At 33.0% G+C, this 27,979-nt stretch overlaps 1 protein-coding gene across 1 annotated transcript in view; it reads right to left on the bottom strand.

Annotated features, from left to right (window-relative positions):
- Positions 1-1,571: 1,571 nt before the first annotated feature.
- The window catches only part of LOC145666894 (uncharacterized), a 98,229-nt gene continuing 71,821 nt past the window's right edge, over positions 1,572-27,979 (bottom strand). Inside the window, exon 2 of the mRNA XM_081734479.1 lies at positions 1,572-9,153. Within this exon, the coding sequence (XP_081590605.1) occupies positions 8,207-9,153 (947 nt within the window). The 3' untranslated portion in view covers positions 1,572-8,206. The remainder of the gene's footprint in view (positions 9,154-27,979) is intronic.

The following is a 27,979-nucleotide window of genomic DNA, read 5'->3' as shown; positions in this document are numbered from 1 at the left end:
ATAAAGTTAGTTGTGTCTATAAAAAGAAATCATATATCCACCTCGATCATTCACTCCTACTCTAAAATTAGAAAGTTGTACAACAATTCATTTCAAAAATTGAGAAACTTTTAAAGGTTAATTAAAAAAAACTAGAATTTTTCCTTTTGAAACTAATCCTCTGTACCTCTTCCTCTATCTCTACGAAAGTTGGATTCATTCAGCTCATCCAGTTATCCTATTAGCCTTCCAATACTTTATATACGCATGTACGAAAATAAAAAAATCTACAATCTTATATCAAATAAGTGTCTGTCAATATACTATATTTATATATTGCATGAAAAATTGTCTCTAGGTTCCTCATATGAACCAACCAACAGAAAATGACATTAATACCTATTTTAGAAGAAATCTGAAACGGTATGCTTCGAATATGAAGTTTGTACGATTGTATGAAAGTCAACTAATTAACTCTTCTAAAAGAAAAATAGCTACAATAGCACTCATTCACTAAATTGTTTCTTAATTTACGGTAATTTTGGTTTCTTTATGGAGATATGCTGCTTTATTAGGATATCAGGACTTCAAATCACGAAGTAACTACATTAAATATAACCAGCAGGTACTAATGAAATGATTCTGAAAACGTCTTGTTCAATAAAATTTGGCCTCCTACATTCTTTTTTAAAAGCTCTGTGTTCTTATCCATAAATTGCGGTAATACATTCAAAAACAATTCTTCTTAGCCCAAGAAATTTAATCAAACAAAGACGATTCTTCTTAGGCCAAGAAACTTAATCAAACAAAGACGATTCTTCTTAGGCCAAGAAATTTAATCAAACAAAAACGATTCTTCTTAGGCCAAGAAATTTAACCAAACAAAGACGATTCTTCTTAGGCCAAGAAATTTAACCAAACAAAAACGATTCTTCTTAGGCCAAGAAATTTAACCAAACAAAGACGATTCTTCTTAGGCCAAGAAATTTAACCAAACAAAAACGATTCTTCTTAGGCCAAGAAATTTAATCAAACAAAAACGATTCTTCTTAGGCCAAGAAACTTAATCAAACAAAGACGATTCTTCTTAGGCCAAGAAACTTAATCAAACAAAGACGATTCTTCTTAGGCCAAGAAATTTAACCAAACAAAAACGATTCTTCTTGGACCAAGGAATTAAATCAAATACTTTTTTCTGATTTAATTCTTTATTTCCGGAATATTTATTTCAAAGATAAAGTATTAAGATTTCTTATGAAAATATGATCTTCTTCAAAAGAAAGAGGAATTGCTAGACCTTTTTGAACACGACATTACTTAGCTCAATATGTAATCCTTAAAGCAGTAAAATAATAATAATAATAATAATAATAATAATAATAATAATAATAATAATAATAATAAATCAACTGATTATTCTGTTTGGCAAACACGATAAATCAATGAACACTTACTCAACAGGCAAGAAATAAATTTGCAAAAACAATATATATATATATATATATATATATATATATATATATATATATATATATATATAGATATATAGATATATATATAAAACATTTTTGTTGTAGCAATGGTAACATAAAGTATTTTGGTTTACAAAATTGTAATAGTTTTCTATTATATTCAAAGAAGAATACTTACAAATCTTTGTTTCTTACTAAACAAGAAATAAATTCTTCTTCAGACGACTTTTAAATATAAAAATATAAATAAAACATGTATTAAAACTGTCTGGTTGTTGCTTGTAACAAAAGTAACGTTAAGCAGAGACAGGATAAACTTATATATCTATGTCTTGAAATTATAATTCAATGAACAAATAAACATGCTTATAATTAAGTCATAAAATAATTAACGACTTAACTTGATAAAGTAAGCTTAATTGATTAAAGTAATAAGCTTAATTGATACATTAATTGTATTATTAAATTGAAGTCGCAGTAGATATTGCCCTTTCGGTTTTTCATAGGTCCGTAATGGTATAACAACGACTTCGATTCTATTACTAATAGAAGAAAGATTTTTGCAAGATTTTTCTCCATTTATATTTACGACGAGTTTCTGAACGAATTTTACATCCATGGTATCTTCTATAATTATATTCTAAAGTCGCACGGGTAATTTTTATAGTATTAAAATTAGATGAATAATTGTCAAATTATCTCACACATCCTTTGTGCTATACTGCCGTGATTTAATAAAGATATAATGACAATATATTTGCCAGTAAGTCCTTGTAAACAGATTGAAGCAAACATTTTCCAGTTCATAAGTTGCTGTAACGCTACAGTACTGTATAAACTTAAAACTTCTCTATGTCTTCAAGTTTGTCATTAGATTTGAGCGCTTTACCTGCGTAAACTGTGCGATTGCCTAACTCATTTTCAAGTATATGCTGTATGATGTCAAAGCAGACAACTCGAGAATCAGAGGATCGAAGGGTGTGGATCTCTTGGAATCGGAAATATCAACCAAATATCTAAAATATAGATATTCCAATATTTTTCGATATTTTGAAATTTGACATTAAATATCTTTTGATATTGAAATATTTTAATATATGATATTCATTTTTCGTTATTTCAATATTCCATGGTGTTCGGTATTACACAATATTTTTAATGATATTCTTTATTTTGAATTTTCATATTCGATGTTTCAATATTTGGTATATTTGGGTATTCCGGAATTCGATATTTTTCCATATTCTGATAATTTCCTCGTTTGATATTTTTCTGTATACCCAATATTCTATATTTAGATATATTTTTTGCAACACTAATATGGTATTTGAATATTCGGATATTTTTTGTATTTTCGATATTTTGATACTTAATGTTTCGATTTTTTAATACTAGATATACATAGATATTTTACTATATATTTTGATACATCGATACATCGATAAACCTTCGATATTTAATTGACATTGCTTTTTTGATATTTAAATCTGGATATCTTCCAGTCCTATAATAGAGGAGAAGTGTTAGCAGTGTAGGATTAACCCAGAATGGAGTGATATACCAAAAAGACTTCAACTTTGCTAACGATGTTCTTGTTTGCACTGCCAACACTGCTTGAACAACGTTCAAGTTGTTCTGTCTGCTTTCGCTACTGCTCATTGTTTCTATTGGCAACCCTGAAATTATGGTATAACGCCGCGGAGTATCATATTGAAAATGACTGTTCTAAATCTATAAAGCATTTATCACTAATAAAGCATGAATATAAATAATATAAATGTGTGTGCACTGTTAGCTGCAATTTGCACGAACAAATTGCACTACGTTGCATGTGTTTATAAATCTCACGTATGATAGAGTACCTATTTTACCTTTGAACAAATAATAAAAATAGAAGCCCCAAATTGTAATATTAAAGTTAAGCTTTTTCATAGAACAAAAATTATTTAACTGACTATTTTCGTCTTATGCGTCTCAAACTTATCCACTTGAGCTTAAAGTCTCTGTTTTGCTTCGCTTAAGAATAAAAAGAGAAAACTGGCCAAAATTTTTATCTTTTTCATACAGTAGACGAATAGCTAGCAAGATATCTTAAGAGGCATATTATAAAATACACTCAGTGTAATATTTCCCAGTAAAATTACAAAGAAATGCTGTACAATTTCATCCTTGTTAAATTACAATCCAACGTAACAGAAAAATACAATTATTATGGTAATAATAAGCTTTTGGGCCGGTAATGAAGGTAATAAATATGCTTCTGATTAGCTGCTATGGCAAGCGTTGAAACCTGAATCGTTAGATTTAGTAAGTCCTGCCACCTATTGACCCAATAACCTTTTAAATGAATAATAAATTTAAGTTCCAGTCTTCAGATATGTTTAAATTAAGAAAAATAATTTCATGAATGCAACAATAAAAATGGCTGGTGAAATCACATTAAAAAAAAAATTCTGATAAAGTTCCAGCACTGCTAACCATTGCTTACCACTAGAGGCGGACTGCAAAATTTTTACCCACCATCAAAATACTGGCTTACGAATTCGGACTTTTTACGCTCTACTGTAATATACGGATACAAAATTATATTTAATGTTTAAAAAAAGTTTCCGGGCATAAATATGTAAGTGCTGGTTGTACGTAAGGGCCAGTTTTTGAATTTTTGTGGATATAGTTGATGTATGTATAGATGAATTAATTGTAGCATTTCCGATAACCAAAGTACCCCTCCTTTGATTTTAAAGTATTGATGATATGGGTTTACACAGCCTAGCATTGGAAGATGTTGAAAGCATTAGTTATTAAGGTAAAATTTAAATAAAAAATATTGTCCCTATAAATAGAAATTTTCATCTTTTATCATGTTGGTCCACCCAACAGCATAGATCCACCGTAGCCGGGTGGGTCAGCCCCTCCCTGGCGTACCGCCAGAAAATCCCACTGATAATAGCACTGGTAATAAGAATAAATTATTGTTTATTTTCAAATAATAATAGTATTTCTAATACAATTATTTTTGATTGCAATTTAACAATGATACACGCCAGGGTATTTACGATTTTATTTCAGGGAGGAAGCTTTGCTAACTTTATTCCTGGAAATGTGTAAATTCTGCAATATATTTAATTTATTTTAAAATAGTAAATAAAATTTCCGGGCTTAAGTCCGAAAGTCCCCCCCCCCTTAAATACGCCATCTGACAGCAAAATATTTCTCAGCGATTTTACTGAAGTAAATTACACCACACGTGTATAATGAAATATGGATCTGATTCTACAAGAACTTTTTAACTATTATTACGAATATTTGTAACGTTTAAATTGCTCAGTGGAAACAATGAAAAGATATACAGTTGTTGCATTGTTGAAAAAGGAAAAGGAAATTAGCTGTATTTTTTACTTTTTTTTTGCTAAACCTATCATACACTATGGTAAAGCCATCTAGATAAATCACTAAACATACTCTCAACTGGCAATATATTCATTCATTAGAAGTGTAATTAATTTATATTGTTATTATTGCCTTAGCCGGCTTAGGATTTTGTGTGTGTGTGTGTGTGTGTGTGTGTAATGTATGCTCCTAAGCAAGCGATGAGAGCATGTAGTAAGCTAACTCTTAGATGGACTTGTCCCCGCCAAGTGAACTTTGTGGTGGACAAACGCCGTGCTCGTGGGTTTTCTCGGGGTTCTCCCGTTTCCTCCCACTTTCTTCATTCCACCATTTCACTCATCTCTCATCACCGTCTCCTTTAGCCTAACCGGCATAACCGTGGGACGTAAAACTTAAAGATTTCATTTCATTTTGCTTAGATGGACTTCTTTTTGAACAAATATTTTAATATTGATTTACTTTATAGATGCTATAGATGTACCTGATATGAGCTTTATAAACGAAAAAGAAGCACAGGTAAGACAAAGATTTTTCACTTGTATTACTTTTAAAAGGAATTCTACGTTATTGTATACTTCAAGTATTTGATTAGTAATTAAATCTTATAATTCTTGATATTAGGTCATTTAAGATCTGTCGTTCGAAGTTAGTTGTCAGATTAGATCAGTCAATCAGATTAGAGGTTGAAGGACAAGGGCACCGATCCCGGGGGGCCGAAGGGGCCCGGGCCCCCCAAAGCTCATATGGCCCCTCTATTGTATTTTTGAATATACAATATTTGGCATAATTTGAGTGCAATTTGCCTTAAAATCTTCATATATATATACCTTCTGCATCTGAATGCCCCCCCAAATTTACAGAGAAATCGGCTCCCTTGTTGAAGGATTTTTGTATATATATCACCCGGCAAAAATATATTATTTCCTAATTTTTTCTGCTTAGTTAGCCGTTGCTACGAAACTTTTTGCGCAGCCGGTGAATCGGGTCCCTCGAATCTTAACATTTTGTCATGTACTTTTACTCCTTTTCAAGTTACTCTGAAGGAAAACGTTAATAGGTATTGATAACGTTCCACGAAAGAAAGATCCCTTCCCTTGTGGCTAGTCTTTGACGCAAGAGGTCCTGGGGGTCACGAGCTACAATTTTTGCAGATTATACTTTAAACTGTAGTCTAGCCTCGTATAGTCTTACTGTCTAGAACAGGAAGTAAGTAATTCAAATCAAAGACTAGCCATTGGAGTTTTCCTTTAATTTTACTGGCTAACTTCGAATCTTTGATAATAATAGGTATTTGAAAATGTAGAGAAATCTTATAACTTGATGATACACCTTTGCGTTTCCCCATTGGAGCCATACTTATTGCTGCAGCTTACAATAACATTGGTGCATTTTATCAGGCATGCAAAGTTCTAACAATTTAAATCACGAATTTAACTTTAAAATAGTTCTAAACTATTACAAACAAACAGAAAAAAAACATTTACATAAGTTATTCTTATATACTATGTCTAACAATTTTTTTTATTTTTTGTTTATTTCTATAACAATGTTACAGAATGGACTATAGAACATTGCAAGTACCGCAATTTCTCACCAGATGGCAGCAAAGTTAATACCTGTTTCCAGAACATTGTTTAGAAACATCAACAGATGGCTCTGACCCATTCTTATGGACATTGACTTTGCCATAAGTCGCAATAGATGGCGAAACGAACAAGACACTTGCATTCATTTAAATCGTCAAATTATTTTTACAATTTCTCATCTAAAGAAGTTTTCTGTTCATTTTTTTTAATTGATGTCAAACAACTCAGTACCTTGAGAAGAAATAAACTTCAAGAGTTCCAGCGGGGATTGCAAGTGAATGATGAAGGGATAATTATACAAAAATCATAGTAAATCCTCTCTAACCTAACAGAAACACCAAGCAGTGTGACAATCATTTTTGAAAATGGATATTTCTATTAGATCATTCAACTTTCCATTACATAGTAAGATCGTGCCCTAGCTATAGGGTTGCCGCGAGACGAGACAGGACACATTACCCCCCCCCCTCCATAGAAACACATGAATACTTTTTGAGACAAGACATCACCAGTGGCGGATCTAGAAGTTAAAAACTAGGAACACCCAGAACTCAGACTATGATATATATAAATAATAGCTTAAATTATTTTCATTCACTCAAAAAAAAAAAAAAAAAAAAAAAAAAAACTGCGGGAGCCTAGATGCCCCGGCCCTGGGCTAGTTTCCGCCACTGAACATCAACTTTCACGAACGTCTTCGAGACAAGACAGCCGACCATTGCACTGACATTTAAATAGAAATAATGTTTTTAAAAAACATCTAATGGATTTGGACTTAATTGCAAAAAGTTATCACAACTTCAATACAAATCTATTTACTACAGTGAGCTAACAATAGCCTTAATAATGCACTATACACAACTCATGCTAGTATTCTATAAATTATTAAATAGTATGTCATAGTAGTAATTTTCTATAATATATAAAACTTAATTACTGGTTTTAAATATTCGAGTTACACCATAAGAATTTATTTCGTTGTCCCCAAACAGCTCCCTCGTATCTGAGTTCAATTATGGTTTTCATTCTTCATGCTGGAGACCGAGTTTCGAATACTTGTTCCCAATATGGATCCAACGGAAAATTGTAGGTCCAGCTTTCTCATAATGAAAATATCTGACTCCCAAAGTGTTTCGTAACATTCTCTCCTGTTACATCTAAGGTTAATAAAAAATAGTTTGTTAGTGTTATAAAAAGGAGGAAAAATACCTTTTAAAAAAGGCTATTATATACAAAATTTCCTGTGAAAGCGAATTTTGTTAACAATTTAAAGCAAATAGTCAGTATTGCTATCATTGTAATAACTTGCTTTGAACTTTCTATTATTAATTACCTCTTGGTTAGGTACCGTCACTAATATAAGCATTTACTTCCGTACAGGTCTTTTTTTTTAAAAAAAAAAAAAAAACACATTTTTATACATACTACCGACACTTCTCCAATTTCAAACATGATTCAGTTCTTCATTAATACGACATGTGAAAAGGCAGAAGTTAAGGGTATATAATAAATATGATTCTTCAAACAACATATAAAATTCTGCCGTTCTCTGATTTTCTTTTTTTTTAAATCATATTCATAATAGTGTCCAAAATCTGGCACTTTGCGTCCACATTACACAAAAATAATGTTAGATTATTTAGTATTTATACGTAATACTTTTTTTTTCTTAAACACTATCTATATATGAAAAATCACACACACACACGGATAAACACACTCACATATTCACAATGCAAAAATAAATAATTTGATCTTTCAACATAAGGTTTATGCACATTAATTATATTTTTTGTTGTATGCCAATGAGTGGGCATATTCGTCATCGTAGATGGGTGATCGAGGATATATAGGAATCTCCCTGTTGAAGGAGTGCACTTTATGTCCTTGTGATGGTGGTGGCTCCTCCACGCTGTGTCTTCTGAAAGGTATTGGTCCATGAGGATGGTCAAAAAAATCCTCGTGTCGACGATGATAATGATGGTCCTTGTAATGATGGATGTACTGCGGATGCTTAACAATTTCATACGTAACAGTTGACTTACCTCCTCCACCTCCAGAAGCTGCCAAAACAATAACCAGGACAATCAGAATGGCAATGGTTCCCTTCATGAAGAAATGGAAACTTAGAAGGGTAGGAACAAGGACCAATGACTTTACTTTAGCAGCGACCAGCATAGGGAACATGTACTTTTTGTATCCTTTCTTGCCACCTCCCCAACCTCCCCAACCACCACCCTTTTTACCGCCTTTTCCACCTCCATAACCATAACCACCCTTGCCGCCCTTCTTGCCTCCATAGTAGCCACCATATCCACTAGGGATTGAACTGACGTAAGAAGTGCTGGTGTATCCTCCATAGTCGCCTATAATTCCACCACCTCCATAGTCACTAACATAATCAGTATACCCAATATCTTGAGTTGCTATCGGTACTTCTTGAACCGGAGCTGGAACATATTGTGGTTGTTGTTGCCCGCCATTAACAACTACGACGGTGCTGCCAGATCCTACGCCACTGCCGCCTCCACCCTTCTTACCTCCTCCTCCTTTTCCCCCTTTACCACCTCTTAAATCGGGAACCGGTTCTTCATCCTGTTTCGATTCCACTTCCCCCTTCTTTTGAGTGCTTGTACTGTTTCTGCTAGGCTTGGTGCTTTTGCTGCTAGTTTTGTTCGCTCCACTATTTTTACTGTTCCCTTTGTTTCCTCTTCCTTCCCCTGCAACTGAAAGGAAACAAACAAGAGAATTAGTAGAATATTTCTGTCCAGAACATTTGAAGGTTACAGTTTGAAGAATACAAATAGGGGAACATTAGTTAGAGCCTTTGTATTTCAAGTGTGACCTCGGAAAATATGTGAAAATACTTCAGCCCCACCCCTGCCGCCCTCTTACGGAGGAAACCTTTCCTTTGCTTTGGAGAAAGAAGTGAAGTGACCTTGGCTGTGTTGCCAATTTGTCATTCAGTCGATTGGTCTCGGCGAGTGAAGATCGTAAGATATTTAGAATGACAAACAAGACAGTGCACAGCGAAGTCCGTCAATGTGGCAAAGATGTCCACATTCAACTATTGTAAGATCTCGGTCTTCGAAGGAGGTGCGTGAAAACATATATCGACAGCAGCGCCAGCAGAGACACACTTGAAATAGAAAAGCTCTAGTAAGTCTGGAGCCATAATCTTCAAATTTAACCATTTTTCAAAATTGTGGAAAACAAAGTGTAGTTATATTTTACAATATTTTAATCTCTTTTACAATGTTATGTATTTGTGTGTCACAAGAGTATATCTGGTATTGTATGTCAATGTAGAAAACTCGTCTGTTACGTTATTGTAAATAAATTGTACAATCTGTTTGTAAACAACTACACAACCGTCGGACAGCATGTTGAAAGATATTTCATTTTGGTGTGACGTCAGGGAGATTTATGGTTGATCAAAATTCCATCTAAGAATTTTGGGAGTACGTATAAGATTTCAACCAGATAATGGAAGCTGTATTACAGCAATTCATCACTTTCCAGTAGTATATAAGTCTCAGGTTGCTTCCTGAAGAAAGAGTGAAATTGGTAGTGAGAAAGAGAAGATCAGAGATCGCATCAGTAATACAACGAGAGAACTTCATTTACTGACTAGTAGAATTAACGTATTAAAAGTCTGACATTAATACTCTGGAGAAAGCTGAAGCTGTATACCTCGTTTTCATCACCAGATGATCCTACACGGCGTGAAGGTATGTACACTCATGTCCAAAATTATTGTCGTATGTCTATAAATATGTTGTTGTAGGAATATAATTTGATAATGAATTCGCCCGGTATTTCTTATAATGTTAGTATGTTAATAATCAGCAAAGACAGGTATGTGGCAAATTTCATGTCAAAAGAGTAGTAAGTAAGAACAGTAAAACGAAAATAAAACTCTATTGTCCATTTAGCAACATTTTCTTTTACTCATTCTAATTTTCCTATTTATAATACTTTTCCTAGTATTAGTATTAAAAGTTCCCTCCAAAATGATTATCAAATTGTATTCTTACAAGAAGATAGTTATAGATATGCGACAATCACACTGAGGAAAAAAAATGTAGGTGACGTACTTTAAAAAGTAGGTTACATGCGTAATTCCTGTAGTTTTTGGACTTAACGTACAGCAGACGTATAACTGAAAACGCATGTTTTATAATACTTTCCGTATAAGTGTTTCATCTACACGTACTTTCAGTATGAAACAATATAGGCGGGCAGGATCTCACATACAAATAGACGTATATAACATATAGTTATGGAATGTAGCATAAGTATATGTATGTGATATACGGAAAACTGTTAGATGTCAGACAGCCTGCAACGGCATGATGTAACATCTAAGGGCAGTGCCTATGTAGCATACGGATGACGTATGCTCCGTACTGATTTCTGTAGTATGGTAGCAAAAGGATACCGTATATTTGTACAATATATCGCTGTCCAAAGAACGGATTTTTCTCAGTACATTTTGGACATGACTGTACCTGTTAACCATAAACCTGTCTACATCAATTTAAGGCTGGCACTCATACACATCTAAATTAATATCTTAGATGATATTAACAACAACAACATGATACACACTAAATTCAAATATATTACGAATACAAATTTACAAATTCAATGACTTGTTTTCATTTTTATCACGGTTCTGTTTGGCCTTTAAACAAACAGTGGTGGATATCCCCAAATCATCAACACATCTCGTTTGCACATCATAAATGCGTCAAAAGGTACTGTTAGTTCAGATACTAAAAGGTTGAATCTGGGTTACATATGAGTCTCTAAGAGTTACATCCTACTCAATTTTGATAAAAGATAACACAGGTTCACATAAAACTTACCGGGAAAAGCAATATTCGCAATAGAAGATAGCTCTGAAGAGGATAATAAACTAGTGGAGACTTTTCTTGACAATAAATTATTTCCATTAATCATTTTCCGGTCGAATTAGAAATAAAAATGTCATGGGCAGTGGCGTATTTACGATTTTGTTTCGGGAGGGGCTTTGCTAGCTTTCGGGGGGGGGGCTTTGCCTGAAAATGTGAAAATACTGCAAGATACTTCATATACTTTACTATAGGAAGTAAGATTTCGGGGGGGCTTAAGCCCGGAAGCCACCCCCTAAATACGCCACTGGTCATGGGTAATGATGGGGGAATCTAATTCGTGGTGTGCAACAAAATTTTTGGTGTTTTGTTACCTTTCTTGTTTGCTTCACAGCACAATAATAAAATATTAAACTGGGAAAACTTACAACGACATTGTATATCTATTTTATGAATTTCTTCTATTTTCATATCTTGGTTTTGGGCAACGGTGCATAAAGTATACAATCTGTCGTGTAGAAGAAGAAGAAGAAAAGAATTTTTATGTTGTTGATTCTAAATATAAAGAAATAAGAATTTAATCTTAGTAGCTAAAGATATGATTTTATGATTGTGTCGTTACTCTTAGTTACCATAACAGCAGATAGTTGTTTGTTTAAAACGTTGCTATGACAACCGAAAAAGAAAAGTATAATTAATGGAGTTTTGGAGAATAAAGGTAATAGTGATACAAAGTGTCGTTCCTGATTTTATGTGATTTGATCATGTTGATATATTTTAAGAATTACACGAACTGTGGGCTGGAATGTAACGTGAAAAATAATAGATTATAATCATTATATTTTAAATGATGGTTCCTCTATATACGTTACAAACTTCTTCGCAAAATCCCCAAGTTAAACACCAATCGAAAAATATTACTGGGAATATATATTCCCAAGGGCCTGAAAAGGATTACGGATTGGTCCGGGTATAGAGACTTAGTGACCTTGCAGTTAACCGAGCAAACAGCAAAAACAAAGTTTACTTTTATACTTTATAAATTTATTTATTTAGCTTATTTTGACTTTAGAAAACAAACAAGACCTCTCAGAAATAAAATAGATAGGTATGAACTTTACTTTAACCATTATTGGTTTACGTTTGTAATTACAAAATGATATTATCACTTGACAATCTTTTTTTTTTTTTTTCTGCGAGGAAACAAATGACCTCACTGTAGTCTATTACTTCTGAATCTGTGTATGGGATAGGGTGTGAACTTAACCCATTTTCTTATGTGCTTCAACTTTAAATAATTCTTTACTCTGTTTGTCTCCTCTGAGATTGGGGTTATGAACAGTTGCCTAGTCAAAAATTAATCGCTGATTATGGATATGTGGAAGGTAATTAGAAGTAGAAGAGGTCAAATATATGAAGACTAAATTTGGTGGACGATTTGAAAGGGAGGAATTTCTAGGACAAAAGAAAGTAATAAAAATAGCGGAGGTTGCTTGTCCATGAAATCTTCTGAATTTGGAGAAGTGGTCAAACAGAGATATCATGAGAAACCACATATTCAGGCACTAAAAACACAGAAAATAGGCATTTATAATTCAAAAAATAGGTAGTGAAAGACTTATCTTTCAATTAATTGAATTTGAGTTTAGCGTCCCGTCCAGCAGCGAGGCTATATGAGACGTAGACTTACAACTTAACGTGGGATTCAAATCACATGACCTCTCACCGGGAATCCAAACCCGGTCCTCTCACGCCAAAGGAGCATACGTTATCCACATAGCCACGAGGCAGCTTACTTATCATTTAAAAAAAAAATAGGTTGTAAAATAAAACCTTATGATTCAAAAATAGGCAATAAAGGAGGCAGTTATAATTCATAAAATGCATAATGTAATAGACACTCATAATTCCAGAAATAGGCAGTGACATTTGCACTTATAAATAAAGAATGCAGTGAAATAGGTACTTATAATTCAAAAATAGACAGTGAAATAGGCAGATATAATTTTTAAAAAAATAAGGAATGAAATAGGCAATTATAATTTAAAAGTAGTCAGTAAAACACTTCTGATTCAATAAAACAGTACATTTTTTAAAATAGACATCACACAAGATCATTCAACACATCGCTATAGAAATTGATAATAATATAATTAATGATATAATACTATAAATATAGAATTTTGGGCAAAAGATATGATACTAGACCTGATATCTAATTATGTTGAGTTAGTACTCGAATAAATAAAAAATAGTAATAAAATCTTGTAGAACAAGTTAGCTCCATCACTGAGAATAGCGAGTAGTCCATCTTCCACATCTTTGTAAGCAGCATGAGAAATATCACGGAGTTGATAAAACATTGGAATATTGTATTGTAAGCCGACTTCTGGCGCTGTGTAAAATTTCATTACTTCATGATATCGGGAAATGAGTTAATAACGTTGCAAGATTGAAGGACATCCCCAACCATTGTGAATTAAAGAAAACACATAAAAATGTATTTAAATTAAAATTTATAATAAAATCCTAAGAATAGTTATTTATTAACAGGTTTACAGTTATTTTGTCCTGAATAAATATCTTTAAGGTCTGAAGCATAGATCATAGCTCATTGCTCACTCCTAAAGCTAAATGATATTCTCACTACCAATGCTGACAAATATGTCGTAAAACTCCCAAATATGACCTAAATTAAAAATACGGTTACATTAAACATTTATAGGACTAATAGAAGCCGTATTTTCTTGTTCACAAAAGCCATAAATGTGTTTAATTAGGTTCGCAAAAAGGATGCCAGGATGTAAATATGGCATGTCACAGAAATCTGAGCCTTAACGATGACATTACTAATTATCTGCAAATTGTATGTCCTTTTTTGTTGAAAAAAAAGAAAATAAGAAAGCTGAATCGTGCGTAGAATTTGATGCAAGAGAGATCATCTTCGAAAAATAAGAACATCATTTTTCAAAGTATGACAAAAACATCATTGCATGTCAATTCAGAAGCAGGCATTGACCTACATTACAATGCAACAGCGAGTATGTGCATCAGGATGTTTCCTCTTTCTTAGGTAAGGTAATGTTTCTGCAACAAATATCATAAGAAATTTAATTAAGAGGCCCAATCACTGCAAAATTAGAATACCGCTAATTTTACAGTAATTATGTGATATCTTCAAATAGATAAAAACATAATCGAAATGTGAAACAAGAGCGCGCTAGACAATATTATTTTGCGAGTCACCTAGTAGCTTTCCGTTTGCAGCCACTTAAAAATAAATGCTGATTTTCTAAATGGCTGGAAATTGAAAGCAGATAAATGAGTCGTGATAGCGGTATCTCGTGTAAAATAATATTGTCAAGAGAGCTTTTGTTCCACTTTTCGATTATCTTTTATCTATTTGAAGATATCACATAATTACTGTAAAATTAGCGGTATTTTAATTTCGTCGTGATGAGGTCTCTGTAGAGTCTATTCAGAATGTAGAACAAATTTTATGTACTCTGGAATTAACATATCTTTTATCAAGATAATATAATGTAAGATGGTAACCTAAGCCTTCTTGCGTAATGCATATGTACAAAATGTGAAAAATATTTTTTGATCTTTTTCGTGCACGCATACACACATACTCACATATCAAAAGAAACTTTCGACCATATAATAAGCACGTGTTAATAACCTTAAAGTATTAGTCGCTATTTATAGTAGCCTGTAAGAAAGTACTTAATGTCTAACATAATTTGTAAATGATAATTTTTATGAATTCGGTGCGTACATTAGAGATCGGGTTCCCCACATTAACTAGTAGGTCTTGTTTTATACAGTCTCGGTACTGAGAAGAAACATTAAATTACTCCAAGCAATCAACCCACCAGTCATTTTGAAATAATTTTAAGCTTATTTTGAATACCTTATTCTGTATTGTAAAATATTTTCTTCAATGACAACAAATCCCTGACAAATGTCATTCCCATTTACTTTTTCCAATTACTGCGATAATTGACACGTTTAAATAATGGTTCATATTTGTAACCCTTGTACTTACTACTTAAATACATAAATACATTCTATTACTACTACTAATAATAAAAAAATTAATTTCTTATAATGAGAAATACATTGAAGAATTCTTATGAAACGACCTTTAAAATGCAAAGAATTTATCTAGCTAAGTACGAAAATAAATTGCTTAAATTAATTTTTATTTACAATAATCTCTCTCTCTCTCTCTCTCTCTCTCTCTTTATATATATATATATATATATATATATATATATATATATATATATATATATATATATATATATAAAAAGGAAAAATGTGTAATAAACATTTTTAGTGACAGCTGATCTGAATTGATTCACAGTTTTCTTAATAATTGTCCCTGTAATCGATTTTCAATAATTATGCAATTCTCAAATTTTTAATAAAATAAATTTCAAATGCTCTTACAAAGTTGTGCTCAGGTGTTTACACGCATAGTTTATGAAATACGAAATCGTTATTTTCTGTACATGCAATGTCAAATCAAATCCAAGTTATGATAATAGCGTTGTTTTCTTTTTACACATAACAAACATCACTTTCTTACTCTAATATTGGCCCCTACGTAAATAGAAAATTCGTGTTATTATCAAGATATAATTTAACCAATTTTTTCTGGACTATTTAGTATACATCTGTACCAGAATCGAAATAGATAGGAAATTATATCTAAATATTTATGATAATTAATTTTGTAAACACCAACAAAAATCGTTTTAAATAAAATAAAAGTATCCATTAAACTATACTTATTCCATTGATGTTAACTTGCTGTAACTTTACAGAACAAAACTGGGTTGAAAAGTGTTGTTGCTATTATGAATTTAAAGTCATTGAATTAAAAACCAAAATTACATTTTTGTTCACTGGGCCTCTTTTACTTTGCAAAAGTATTAGTAATTTAGTTAAGTAGCAAAACATTGTACAGTGTTCGGAAATAAAGTTATTTTACTCTGTGGAAGGAGGGATTAAAACATAACTAGGCATAAATCATATTGGTTGCCTTTGTCATACTTTCAAAATTTCAACTTCTTCTGTCAGTAACAAGTAATTTGAACTGTAATATTAAAACTGCTAAAACGTTATATTTAGTTCTATTTTAATTTTGAGGAATCCTCTAAGCAAAAATTAGAGTTCAATTTATGGTAATGGTCAAGATTTATTAATTACACGTTACCTTAAATACAACTAGCTTCCATTTCCAATCACTATCAACTAATTAATCTCAACCTCAGACGTTCCTCAAATCAGGGGTTCACACGCCTAATTCCATGGTAACGTTTACATTAAAACATATGGAAATGTAAACATATATGTAAACTATAAACATAATCCGCCTATTTTTAATAATCAATGAATTTTCTGGGTGAATAATTTTGAAAATATTTATTCCAATAAACAAAAATTGAATATTTAAGATACATAAATACTAAAATGATATAAATTAATGTAATTCAGAAGAATTTTTTCTAAATATATGGATTTTAATGGGTAACAAAATTTATCGTTTCTATCACTACGCCCCTACACATGCTAGTCAAATCAAAACATATGTAACCAATTTAAATGAATGGAAAATTGGAAAAAATATTTAAATATTATTAAGATATGAAATCTGCAAGAAAATATGACAATATTATTTAAAAATTAACACTGTAGGAAAAATAAAAAAAATAGACTCCTATATTATAGTAAAAATAAAAATAATAATCACTCATTCTTTATCTTAATAAAACTATATTCCCTGAGTCACGTATAGCTGTTACTTAACAATAATGAATTAGCAACCTTTTTTGCAATGACTAGTTGTAATTCTAATATAATATACTACAGAGTATAACTGTTAACTTAAGATCTTTACTGTATTATGCATTACATTATTTTTAAAGTCGTAAATAGTGGAAAGAAAATATCCAATATTTTCAAACTAAGCCTCTCTATGACGTCTATTTGCAACTTCAAAATTTATAAAATCAACTAATTAATCTCAACCTCAGACGTTCCTCAAATCAGGGGTTCACACGCCTAATTCCATGGTAACGTTTACATTAAAACATATGGAAATGTAAACATATATGTAAACTATAAACATAATCCGCCTATTTTTAATAATCAGTGAATTTTCTGGGTGAATAATTTTGAAAATATTTATTCCAATAAACAAAAATTGAATATTTAGGATACATAAATACTAAAATGATATAAATTAATGTAATTCAGAAGAATTTTTTCTAAATATATGGATTTTAATGGGTAACAAAATTTATCGTTTCTATCACTACGCCCCTACACATGCTAGTCAAATCAAAACATATGTAACCAATTTAAATGAATGGAAAATTGGAAAAAATATTTAAATATTATTAAGATATGAAATCTGCAAGAAATTATGACAATATTATTTAAAAATTAACACTGTAGGAAAAATAAAAAAAATAGACTCCTATATTATAGTAAAAATAAAAATAATAATCACTCATTCTTTATCTTAATAAAACTATATTCCCTGAGTCACGTATAGCTGTTATTTAACAATAATGAATTAGCAACCTTTTTTGCAATGACTAGTTGTAATTCTAATATAATATACTACAGAGTATAACTGTTAACTTAAGATCTTTACTGTATTATGCATTACATTATTTTTAAAGTCGTAAATAGTGGAAAGAAAATATCCAATATTTTCAAACTAAGCCTCTCTATGACGTCTATTTGCAACTTCAAAATTTATAAAATCAACTAATTAATCTCAACCTCAGACGTTCCTCAAATCAGGGGTTCACACGCCTAATTCCATGGTAACGTTTACATTAAAACATATGGAAATGTAAACATATATGTAAACTATAAACATAATCCGCCTATTTTTAATAATCAGTGAATTTTCTGGGTGAATAATTTTGAAAATATTTATTCCAATAAACAAAAATTGAATATTTAGGATACATAAATACTAAAATGATATAAATTAATGTAATTCAGAAGAATTTTTTCTAAATATATGGATTTTAATGGGTAACAAAATTTATCGTTTCTATCACTACGCCCCTACACATGCTAGTCAAATCAAAACATATGTAACCAATTTAAATGAATGGAAAATTGGAAAAAATATTTAAATATTATTAAGATATGAAATCTGCAAGAAATTATGACAATATTATTTAAAAATTAACACTGTAGGAAAAATAAAAAAAATAGACTCCTATATTATAGTAAAAATAAAAATAATAATCACTCATTCTTTATCTTAATAAAACTATATTCCCTGAGTCACGTATAGCTGTTATTTAACAATAATGAATTAGCAACCTTTTTTGCAATGACTAGTTGTAATTCTAATATAATATACTACAGAGTATAACTGTTAACTTAAGATCTTTACTGTATTATGCATTACATTATTTTTAAAGTCGTAAATAGTGGAAAGAAAATATCCAATATTTTCAAACTAAGCCTCTCTATGACGTCTATTTGCAACTTCAAAATTTATAAAGTAGAAAAATCATGAATTAAAAGAACCGGAAGAGAAAGTTAACAAAGAATTCTGTAATTCAAGCTAAAATAGTTAAAAAAAATGGCAAGATAAACAAAATTTCACTGGGAAGCTAACAGATTTTGGAAATTTAAAATCTGCACTAAAGACGTAGGTCATGATGTTTGCGCTAGTTGTTACTAGTTACGTATCTATGTACGTCACGAGTTCCCTCTAAGTATCCACTTTTATTCTTGCTTGATATTCCGAGGTAAGGGCATCTGTCAGCACCTGATATTACTGGACATCTTGTTATGATAATTTGTCAAGAGATGGCAGTACTTTACTTGCGACTGGATGTAGCATAGTCTTTCTTCACTGCTGTGACAGTCCGAAAGTTGAGGTGTGATTTTGTTTGCACTTTAGGTATACAAAAGTCGGATTTGGGAAGTAATAACCAACAAATAGTGGCTGAAATAATTTACCTTAATTTAATTTAATTTAAATCATATAATTTGGGAAAAGATACAATTTTCCAAAAATGCATTCTTTATTTTTTAATATATCACCGTTCTTGTGAGGGGAGGATTTGCCCTTCATTCTAACCGAAGTTACACTGTTTGATAGAAAGCCGAATTACTGTTCCTGGATATGCAAATAATAGCATCTATGATACTAGTAGCAAGAGAGGATAAGTTTACATTAAAAATGTTTGTTCTGGTGACGTTGAAAATATGGTCTTTGCAGCCAGAATAGGGTCAATTAGCATCTGGAGTGGGAGGCATTAACGAAGTGTTATGAATATTTGTGACCCAGGCCGGTATCCAGCCGGAAAATGTAGGGGGGGGTAGAGCTTAGGGGAGGCGATCGAACCATATTATATTTCATCACCATATTATAGTACATTTGTAAGCGTACGGGGAAAATTTTAGGAGGGCGCGTAAAAATTTAGGGGGGAGGCCGCCCCTAGACCCCCCTTGGATACGGGCCTGTTGCGACCCAGAAGATATAGTGCTTCAAAATTTATATGGTACATCATCATAATCTAATAGAGCTTCAAGAGGAAAATAAGAAATATTTTGATTGCAAACTAAAATGTTTTAAGGTGCAAAATTAACAGTTTTACTAGCAAGCTAAAAGAGTTGAAAGAAAAGGATATGCACGAGAATACCACTTATAAGTTAAAATATTTAGAAAATCAATTAATAAAGTGTTTTCATCACTTGAAACACTAAAATATTTGGATAAGAAAAATCATGAACAGAAAGATCTCAAAGATACAAAATTAACGATATTAATTATACACTAAAATATTTTAAATGTCAAAATTAACGAACTTCAATTGGTAAGTTAACAGAATTGAAAGGGCAAAATTAACTATTCAATTATCATAAGAAATTAACGAATGTTTAAGCATAAACAACTCTCTTTTATATTACTTTCGTGAGTGTATGTTTTCACTCTTGTATGCATATTCACTGATATATGGAAAAGCATAGCTGAAGCATGTTAAATTTTCTCAGAAGTAAAATTTTAATTAGGCACAAGTGGTTGTTCATTCTAATTAAGCAATTCATATATGGTAGTTTAGCAGTTGTTTTTTTAGATAACGAAAGCAGAAAATTGACGACAGAGTAGGTTTCTTGGAATTGAGGAAAGAAAAAGGGAGTTTAGATTTAATTATTATCTATGTTCCTGACCTATCCTTGCTTAGAATACCTTAGAACTCTTCAGAAACACACGCACAGGAAACACGCTGTGATAGGTTTACGAACACGCACAATATGTTTAACGTTGAGCTTCAAAACACGAGGTTCTGGCTGGAAACATATATATTTAAGTATAATTCTTGACAAAATTTTAAAATGTGTTACGGAAAGTGATTATAGTTCTAGTGGATCCTGAAGAAAAAAAAAATGGATTTCAACAGATAATTTCAGCAACTGAATGCTGCTGACGTCATCAGAGCCGGAAAGACAAGAAGGTATGTTTGAAAATTAAATGTATTAAGCAGGTCATGATACTAAGTCAAAGTAGACTGAATGAATAGCTAAAAAAAAAAAAAAAAAAAAAAGCACGCCACTGGCGATTCTTCAGGAGAGCCACATTGGTAAGGATTAAACGTTTATCATTACAAAATAACGGATGAAAATTTCCCACATGTCCTAATTGTCGTATACAAGTATTAGATTAGCTTTTAACAATAAGAGTTCATTTTTCATGTGACTTCCCTCAAGAACCGCCACTGGTGAAGACTGAGAATATAAAATAATGAAGGAAGTTAACTAAACAAACGAGGATAATGTAAAATAAATGAAAAGTTCAGGAGAAAACTAAGTCTATTTTTGGGTTGAATTTTAGATTGTAACACAACGCTATTCTAGGGATCGAAGGGCCACTGTGGCTCAGTGGTATAGCGTTTACCTCTGGTGCACGGGGTCCTTGGTTCGATCCCAGCTTATGCCAAGTGAGTTTTGTAGTGGAGAAACACCGCGTTCGTGGGTTTTCTTGGGGATCTCCTGTTTCCTCTCACTTTCTTCATACCATCATTTCGTTCATTTCTCATCATCACTGTCTCCTTTAGCCTAGCCGGCATTAGCGTGGGACTCCCTCCGACATTAGCCTAGCCGGATAAAACTTCAAGATTTCATTCCATTCCATTTCTAGGGATCGAGAACTGTGTTGTAACATATTGAAACATGCAAAAAAAAAAAAAAAAAAAAAAAAAGAAAAGAAAAAAACATTATTAATCCACTAAAAATAATGATGGACAGAACCCATACAAAGGAAAAACAATAAGAGTCGCTCGTGAAATGGAAAATTAAATAAAGTATAAAAGTGGATTTTTCCCCCTTGTACTCTTCAAATAAATGAACTCATTTTAAGCGACGGGATCCAATATGTAAGCTACAGAGGTAGTACATATCTACGAGATTTTCTACATATCCTATATATCCAATCTCTGTAAAAGAAACCTAAACAGTAATGGAAATATCCACGAGATTTCTCTTGAATTTCAATGAGATGTGACGGACAATATTTGGATATGATTGTCCCACAAAGAATCCAGAATGTCCAGCAGGAATCCCACAAGAATCTCTCGTCCGTCGGACATAAGCGGCGACTAGATTTCTACAGCATATCCAAGGATATCCCGGCATTAACAATCTTTGGACATCCAAGGGGTATCTCTGTGCTATGTGGGTAAGATTTTTAAGTCAATTTTACTATCTGCTAAAGGAGATTACTTAATACAAATTAAATAACTCTTCCACCATATCTACAGTCTAATAAGAGTGTCTCAAATCAATATATACAAGGTGTTTCAAATCAATATAAAACATTCTTCGAAACAAAATACCTCACTAATTAAAACAGATAGGTATACAATTTTTGTGATAGTGTATACCTTAAGGACGTAGATGTTTTTGACATTGAAGATAGATACTGGCTTCAACAAAGAGTGCCGCCACACTTTCATCTCGATTGAGGGACGATCGATCACACACTCCCTGAGAGATAGATAAGGTGAAGAGGGAGTGCTGTGGAGTACTCATATCAATTTCCAAATTTAACACTCCGTCCTCTCCTCCTAGATTTCTTTGTTTGGGAAAGTGTAAAGAACACAGTGTATGTCAAAGGAGTACAAGCACTGGAAGATCTGAGAGAGCCACTTAAGCAAGGCTTGTGATGCTATACCATTAGAAACAATACAATCGGTATATCTCTTTGTTCTATATTGTCGACGATGCATTGCAATGAAAAGTGGACATTTATATATTTGAAGTACAAAACACCACAATAATTGTGTACATATCTGTTTTAATTAGTAAAATACTCTGATTTAAAGAGTTGATACATATGTGAGACAGCTAGAATACTTGTACGAAAAGTTATCAGTAACAAGTAGCACTATCAGAGGGTACACCGAGTAAACGAGTTTGGTTTCTAAGTGTACACATCATGAAAACTTGAAGCTTGAATTTTTGCATTTCCGTTCATCCCTCATTAATCTATTCAAAAAGCTTTAGTAAGATAAATGAACTTTCAAGAATACAACTACAGTATTTAAGGCTCTAGATACATTGAGTAGAAATTCAGTTAGTTTCATTTTAGCCTTTGAATTTTTTCACGAACAGATTTAATATTTTGCATCCTGAGTATTATACTAACCCACCAATCTAAACAGCACTGCGGGTAATCTATTATTCAATGATATCTTTAATTACTTGCATAGGAATTCACGGGGAACCTTTTATTTTATTTTGTGATCAAGTGGATAGATCAGCTCCATCAACGAACCCGATTCCTACTTTCTGGTTCCAGTCTACATCTAAGCTATTAGACACTTATTTTGAGATTTTTGTGTCTCAACTACGGACACACGGACAGACAGGGACACACGGACGAAACTATCAATAGCAGAATTTTTGTTTTGCTTGTCGATGTGGGGGATCCGGGTTCAAAATATTCGGAGCTCATATGCTTCGAATTTCTGGTTAAGTTGAAAATCTCTCATGACTCATATTGTCTCGGTAATGAATAGAGTAGTGGTGGGCACAAAAACCAGTTTTTGAAAATATTCAAAAAACTGGTTTCGGTTTTCCAAAACCGTTTTGCGTTCCTTCAAAACCGATTCGGTTTTCACCGAAACCGGTTATCGGTTTTCTACAAAACCGGTTCGGTTTTTCACCGGATCCGGTTTCAGTTTTCTTCAAAACCGGTTCGGGTTTTTCCATTTTTTTCTATTTCTGACCAGAATAGTGTTTTGTTTTTTTCCGGAAACCGATTCCGTTTCCACAGAAATAGTTTTATGTGTTTTCCAAAAGTTTTCACCGAAGCCAGTTTTGGTGAAAACTGAACCGCTGGTTTTGGTTAAAAACCGAACCGATATTGTAGAAAACAGAAACTGGTTTCGGTGAAAAACCGAATCGGTTTTAGAGAAAACCGAAACCGGTTTCGGTGAAAAACCGAAATGGTTTTGGAGAAAACAGAAATGTCGGCTATTCGGGTTTCGGTTTTTCTAGAAATCGGTTTCCGGTTTTTATAAAAACAGGTTTTGTCCATCCCTAGAATAGAACTAAACTCCGAAGCAACCATCGACATTTTTATTTTGATGCGTAACTTTCTACTAAAAGATTTAGGCCTATAACTATCCCGGAAGTTATTTTTTCATTATTTGTTTTGTGGATTAATTAGTTCTCTGGAACTAAACAAGTAGAAAACAAGAACAACGACTCGTACTTTGATTTCTTTTTAAAGTATAGCCTAAATAAGCAAAGCTTTCGAATCAATTATGTCGGGGTAAAACATTTTTAATTCAATTTTAAATGAATCATGGCCCTGATATTGCATCGAATTTTGTATATAAATAATAAATTATCTACCTTCAACGTATATAAATGAAAAGAATCAGTTTTGGGTGTTCTCACGCCATCATCACGCCAAAACAACTGAGTTGATATTCATTAAAATTTATACAAAGACCTCAGCCAGGTGAAGGTTACTATCATTTCATTTTGACGAACCATTTGTCATGAATTGAGGATCACCGAAATGTCCATTAGGATCAAATGGAATTAACCTTCTAGTTTAATGTCCCACGAGGATCATTATGCATCAAGGTTAAAGGTGACAGTAATGATAATAATGAATGAAATGGAGGAATGGGAAAAGCGGGAGAAAATCGGAAAACTCCGAAAAAAACAACGCTCACGGGATTTGTTTACCACAAAGCAAACTTATTCCCAGCGAACTAGGGATCCTAAGCGCCAGAGATGAGAGCAGACAGCTCTACCACTGAATTTCATGGAATTACAATAATCGAAAGCTAAAATTCTTTTGTTCAGCTCATGTACCAGTATGATTCTGGAAAATGTTATATATCTTCCATATAACCGGCAAAGCATGACAATATCCCCATCGAATACGGTGGAAGCAAGAGCTTTACAGTTACTCCACACGTTGTCGCTGCTACATATAAATGATACAGGATTATTGTTGTATATCATAGCAATATACCTAGTACAAAAATTTAAATAAACTTTATTCAAAACTTTTGTAATATAATTTAAGTTAGAAATTAGAATATATCTGGGATCGACAATAGAGGGGATCACGCGAAATATTTTTATGGAATATGTGTAGACACCGTTAAAGTCACTGTTATTCATTAAGATACATGAAACTCTGATCTGTATAGGACTACGAAAACTTGTCCAACCATTATACTATTCACTCACCATAAACAAATCAAAATAACAGTGTTTGATCTGTATATATAGTAACACTAAAGTAAGCACTTCTTATCTCAACTTCCAAAATTTATAACAACTCTCTTTTTTCTTTATACATAACGCTGGGGAGCATTGTAGCTCAGTGACGGAATTCTTCACTTCTACTGCACAGGGTTCCTGTTCTATTTCAGATCATGTGGGTTAGGGTTTTCTCCAGGATATATCACTTTCTCCCACATTTTCATTCCACCAGTTGAATTCCTAATATTTTATTTTTGTTAATCAGCTGTGTCCTTGAGCCTAAAGAGTGTAAATCAAATTAAAAATTTCATTTCCTGTTTTATATTCAACACTCTGCCGTTATTGATAGAGTCGCAGTGTCTTCTACTTCGGTACACTTCAGTGTGTACTTAGCCCACTCAATAAACCTGAAGAGAGAAATATAAGTTTCCTCCTCTATTGAATAGACAATACAACGTTTAAGAGGTTACTCTTCACACCCAGCATTAAAGTCACCAGACACTGCAACATGCGGCATGACATACAGTAAACAGAGGTATTAATATACAGACATAAATGAAACATAATATATATCCTTGAATGATAACATTTGCTATGCATACTCATAGCTGAACAGCAAGGTTGTACTTTCGGAAACAGTCTGAGGTTCTATTGTCAGTGTGGCGACACAGTTCTTTACGTATTTACCTTATATCGTAGGTCAATTAGGAAGGAAGTTCAACAAGCGAACTCCGGTGAAGAAGAAAATAGGATTATTAGCGATGGGATTCAAGATGATCTGACCACACATGTCTCAACTAGAATACCCTTCAGCTCTTCGTACACAAGGTATTAGTTTAATATAACATACAAATTAGAAGTAAGTTTTAAAGTATACTGTATAAAACTTCTCTAATATGTTAAAACATTTTTAAAATCACTAGATCATCCATTTATATTTATACATACAATCCCAATCTTACTAGGACCGAAAACATCGTAATATACATCTAGATTCACCCAATGTAAACAAAAGAAAAATGGGTGAAGCGCTGATTCAGTGGTAGAGCGTTCACCTCTGATGCATGAGACCCTTGGTTCAATCCCAGCTCGCGCCAAGTGAGCTTTGTGGTGGACAAATACCATATGCGTGCGTTTTCTCGGAGTTCTCCTGTTTCCTCCTACTTTCTACATTCCACCATTTTCTTCATTTTTCATCATCACCGTCTCCTTTAGCCTAGCCAGCATAACCGTGGGTCGTGAAACTTAAAGGTTTCATTTCATTTTACGAAACAAAAATAACACTATTTCATTTCTATATATACCTATATAACATCTTATATCCACTTCGAAAGCCCATAACAGCTGTTTCTGTTTCTTATATTCAACACTGTTTTATTGCCACTGAAGTCCCAGGGTCCTTGACGTCTACATAATTCGTGTCGCATCGATTGCCTTACCGATTATTTCATTCTAATCGGTATAAATTATACTTATGACTATAAATTATAAGGTTTTTTGTATTTTAGGATAACATAAGAGTACTGGTTTTGCTCCTCTTTATGTCTAAAAGTCTTCGTAGAGTACTTGTGGTACCGCTCCGTACAGAATCAGTCATCATAGTGACTGATAGTAAATAAATTAGAAGTGACAATTCTGGAAGTGGATAATCAGTATACGCCTAATTTCCATGTCTTCCTGCTAGTTAGTCATAGATTGGACCTTGTTGAAGTTTACTGCCGTTATGATCAAATAACTTCCTGTTGTAGAGTGGTTGATAACACTCTCTGAAGAGTGACAATAGGATACAAATATTTCGCGATTAGCAGAAGCATATCTCTCAGATACATCTGTAAGTGAAGGGAACTCCTTTAGTGAATAGGAGTACACTGTCGGACGGAACGGGAAAGTCTATCAAAACACGACAAGTAGAGTTTATAGACACATGCTATGGGCAAACCTATCAACACACGATGAGTAGAAGTATACTAACACACGTAATGGACGCGTCTACCGACAAACACGTAACGGACAAGTTTACTAACACATGACGAGTTGGAATCTATCGACACATGTTATGGGCGGGCCTACTAACACACGATAAGTAGAAGCGTACCGACACACATAATGGACGAATCTACCGACACACGTAACGGACGACTTTACCAACATACAACGAGTAGGAATCTATCCACACATGCTGTGGGCAAGCCTACCAACACATGATAAGCAGAAGTGAATCGACACGTAATAGACGAGTCTACCAACACAAGACGAGTAGGAATCTATCGACACACTTTATGGGCAAATCTACCAACACACGATGGGTAGAAGTATACTAACACATGTAATGGACGAATCTACCGACAAACTCGTAACGGACAAGTTTACTAACACATGACGAGTTGGAATCTATCGACACATATTATGGGCGATCCTACCAACACACGATGAGTAGAAGTGTACCGACACACGTAACGGACGACTTTACCAACATACAACGAGTAGGGATCTATCCACACATGTTGTGGGCAAGCCTACCAACACATGATGAGCAGAAGTGTATCGACACGTAATAGACGAGTCTACCAACACACGACGAGTAGGAATCTATCGACACACTTTATGGGCAAACCTACCAATACATGATGGGTAGAAGTACACTAACACACGTTATGGACGAGTCTACCGACAAACACGTACCGGACGAGTTTACTAACACATGACGAGTTGGAATCTATCGACACATGCTATAGGCGAGCCTACCAACACACGATGAGTAGAAGTGTACCGACACACATAATGGACGAATCTACCGACACACGTAACAGACGACTTTACCAACATACAACGAGTAGGGATCTATCCACACATGCTGTTGGCAAGCCTACCAACACATGATGAGTAGTAGTATAGAGACACACGTAACGGACGA

The sequence above is a fragment of the Thermobia domestica genome, chromosome 12 (genome assembly GCF_964235325.1).
Source record: "Thermobia domestica chromosome 12, izTheDome1.hap1.1, whole genome shotgun sequence".
Lineage (NCBI taxonomy): Eukaryota > Metazoa > Arthropoda > Insecta > Zygentoma > Lepismatidae > Thermobia > Thermobia domestica.
Note: the sequence above shows the minus strand (reverse complement) of the source record. Positions and strands in the feature narration are given on the sequence as shown.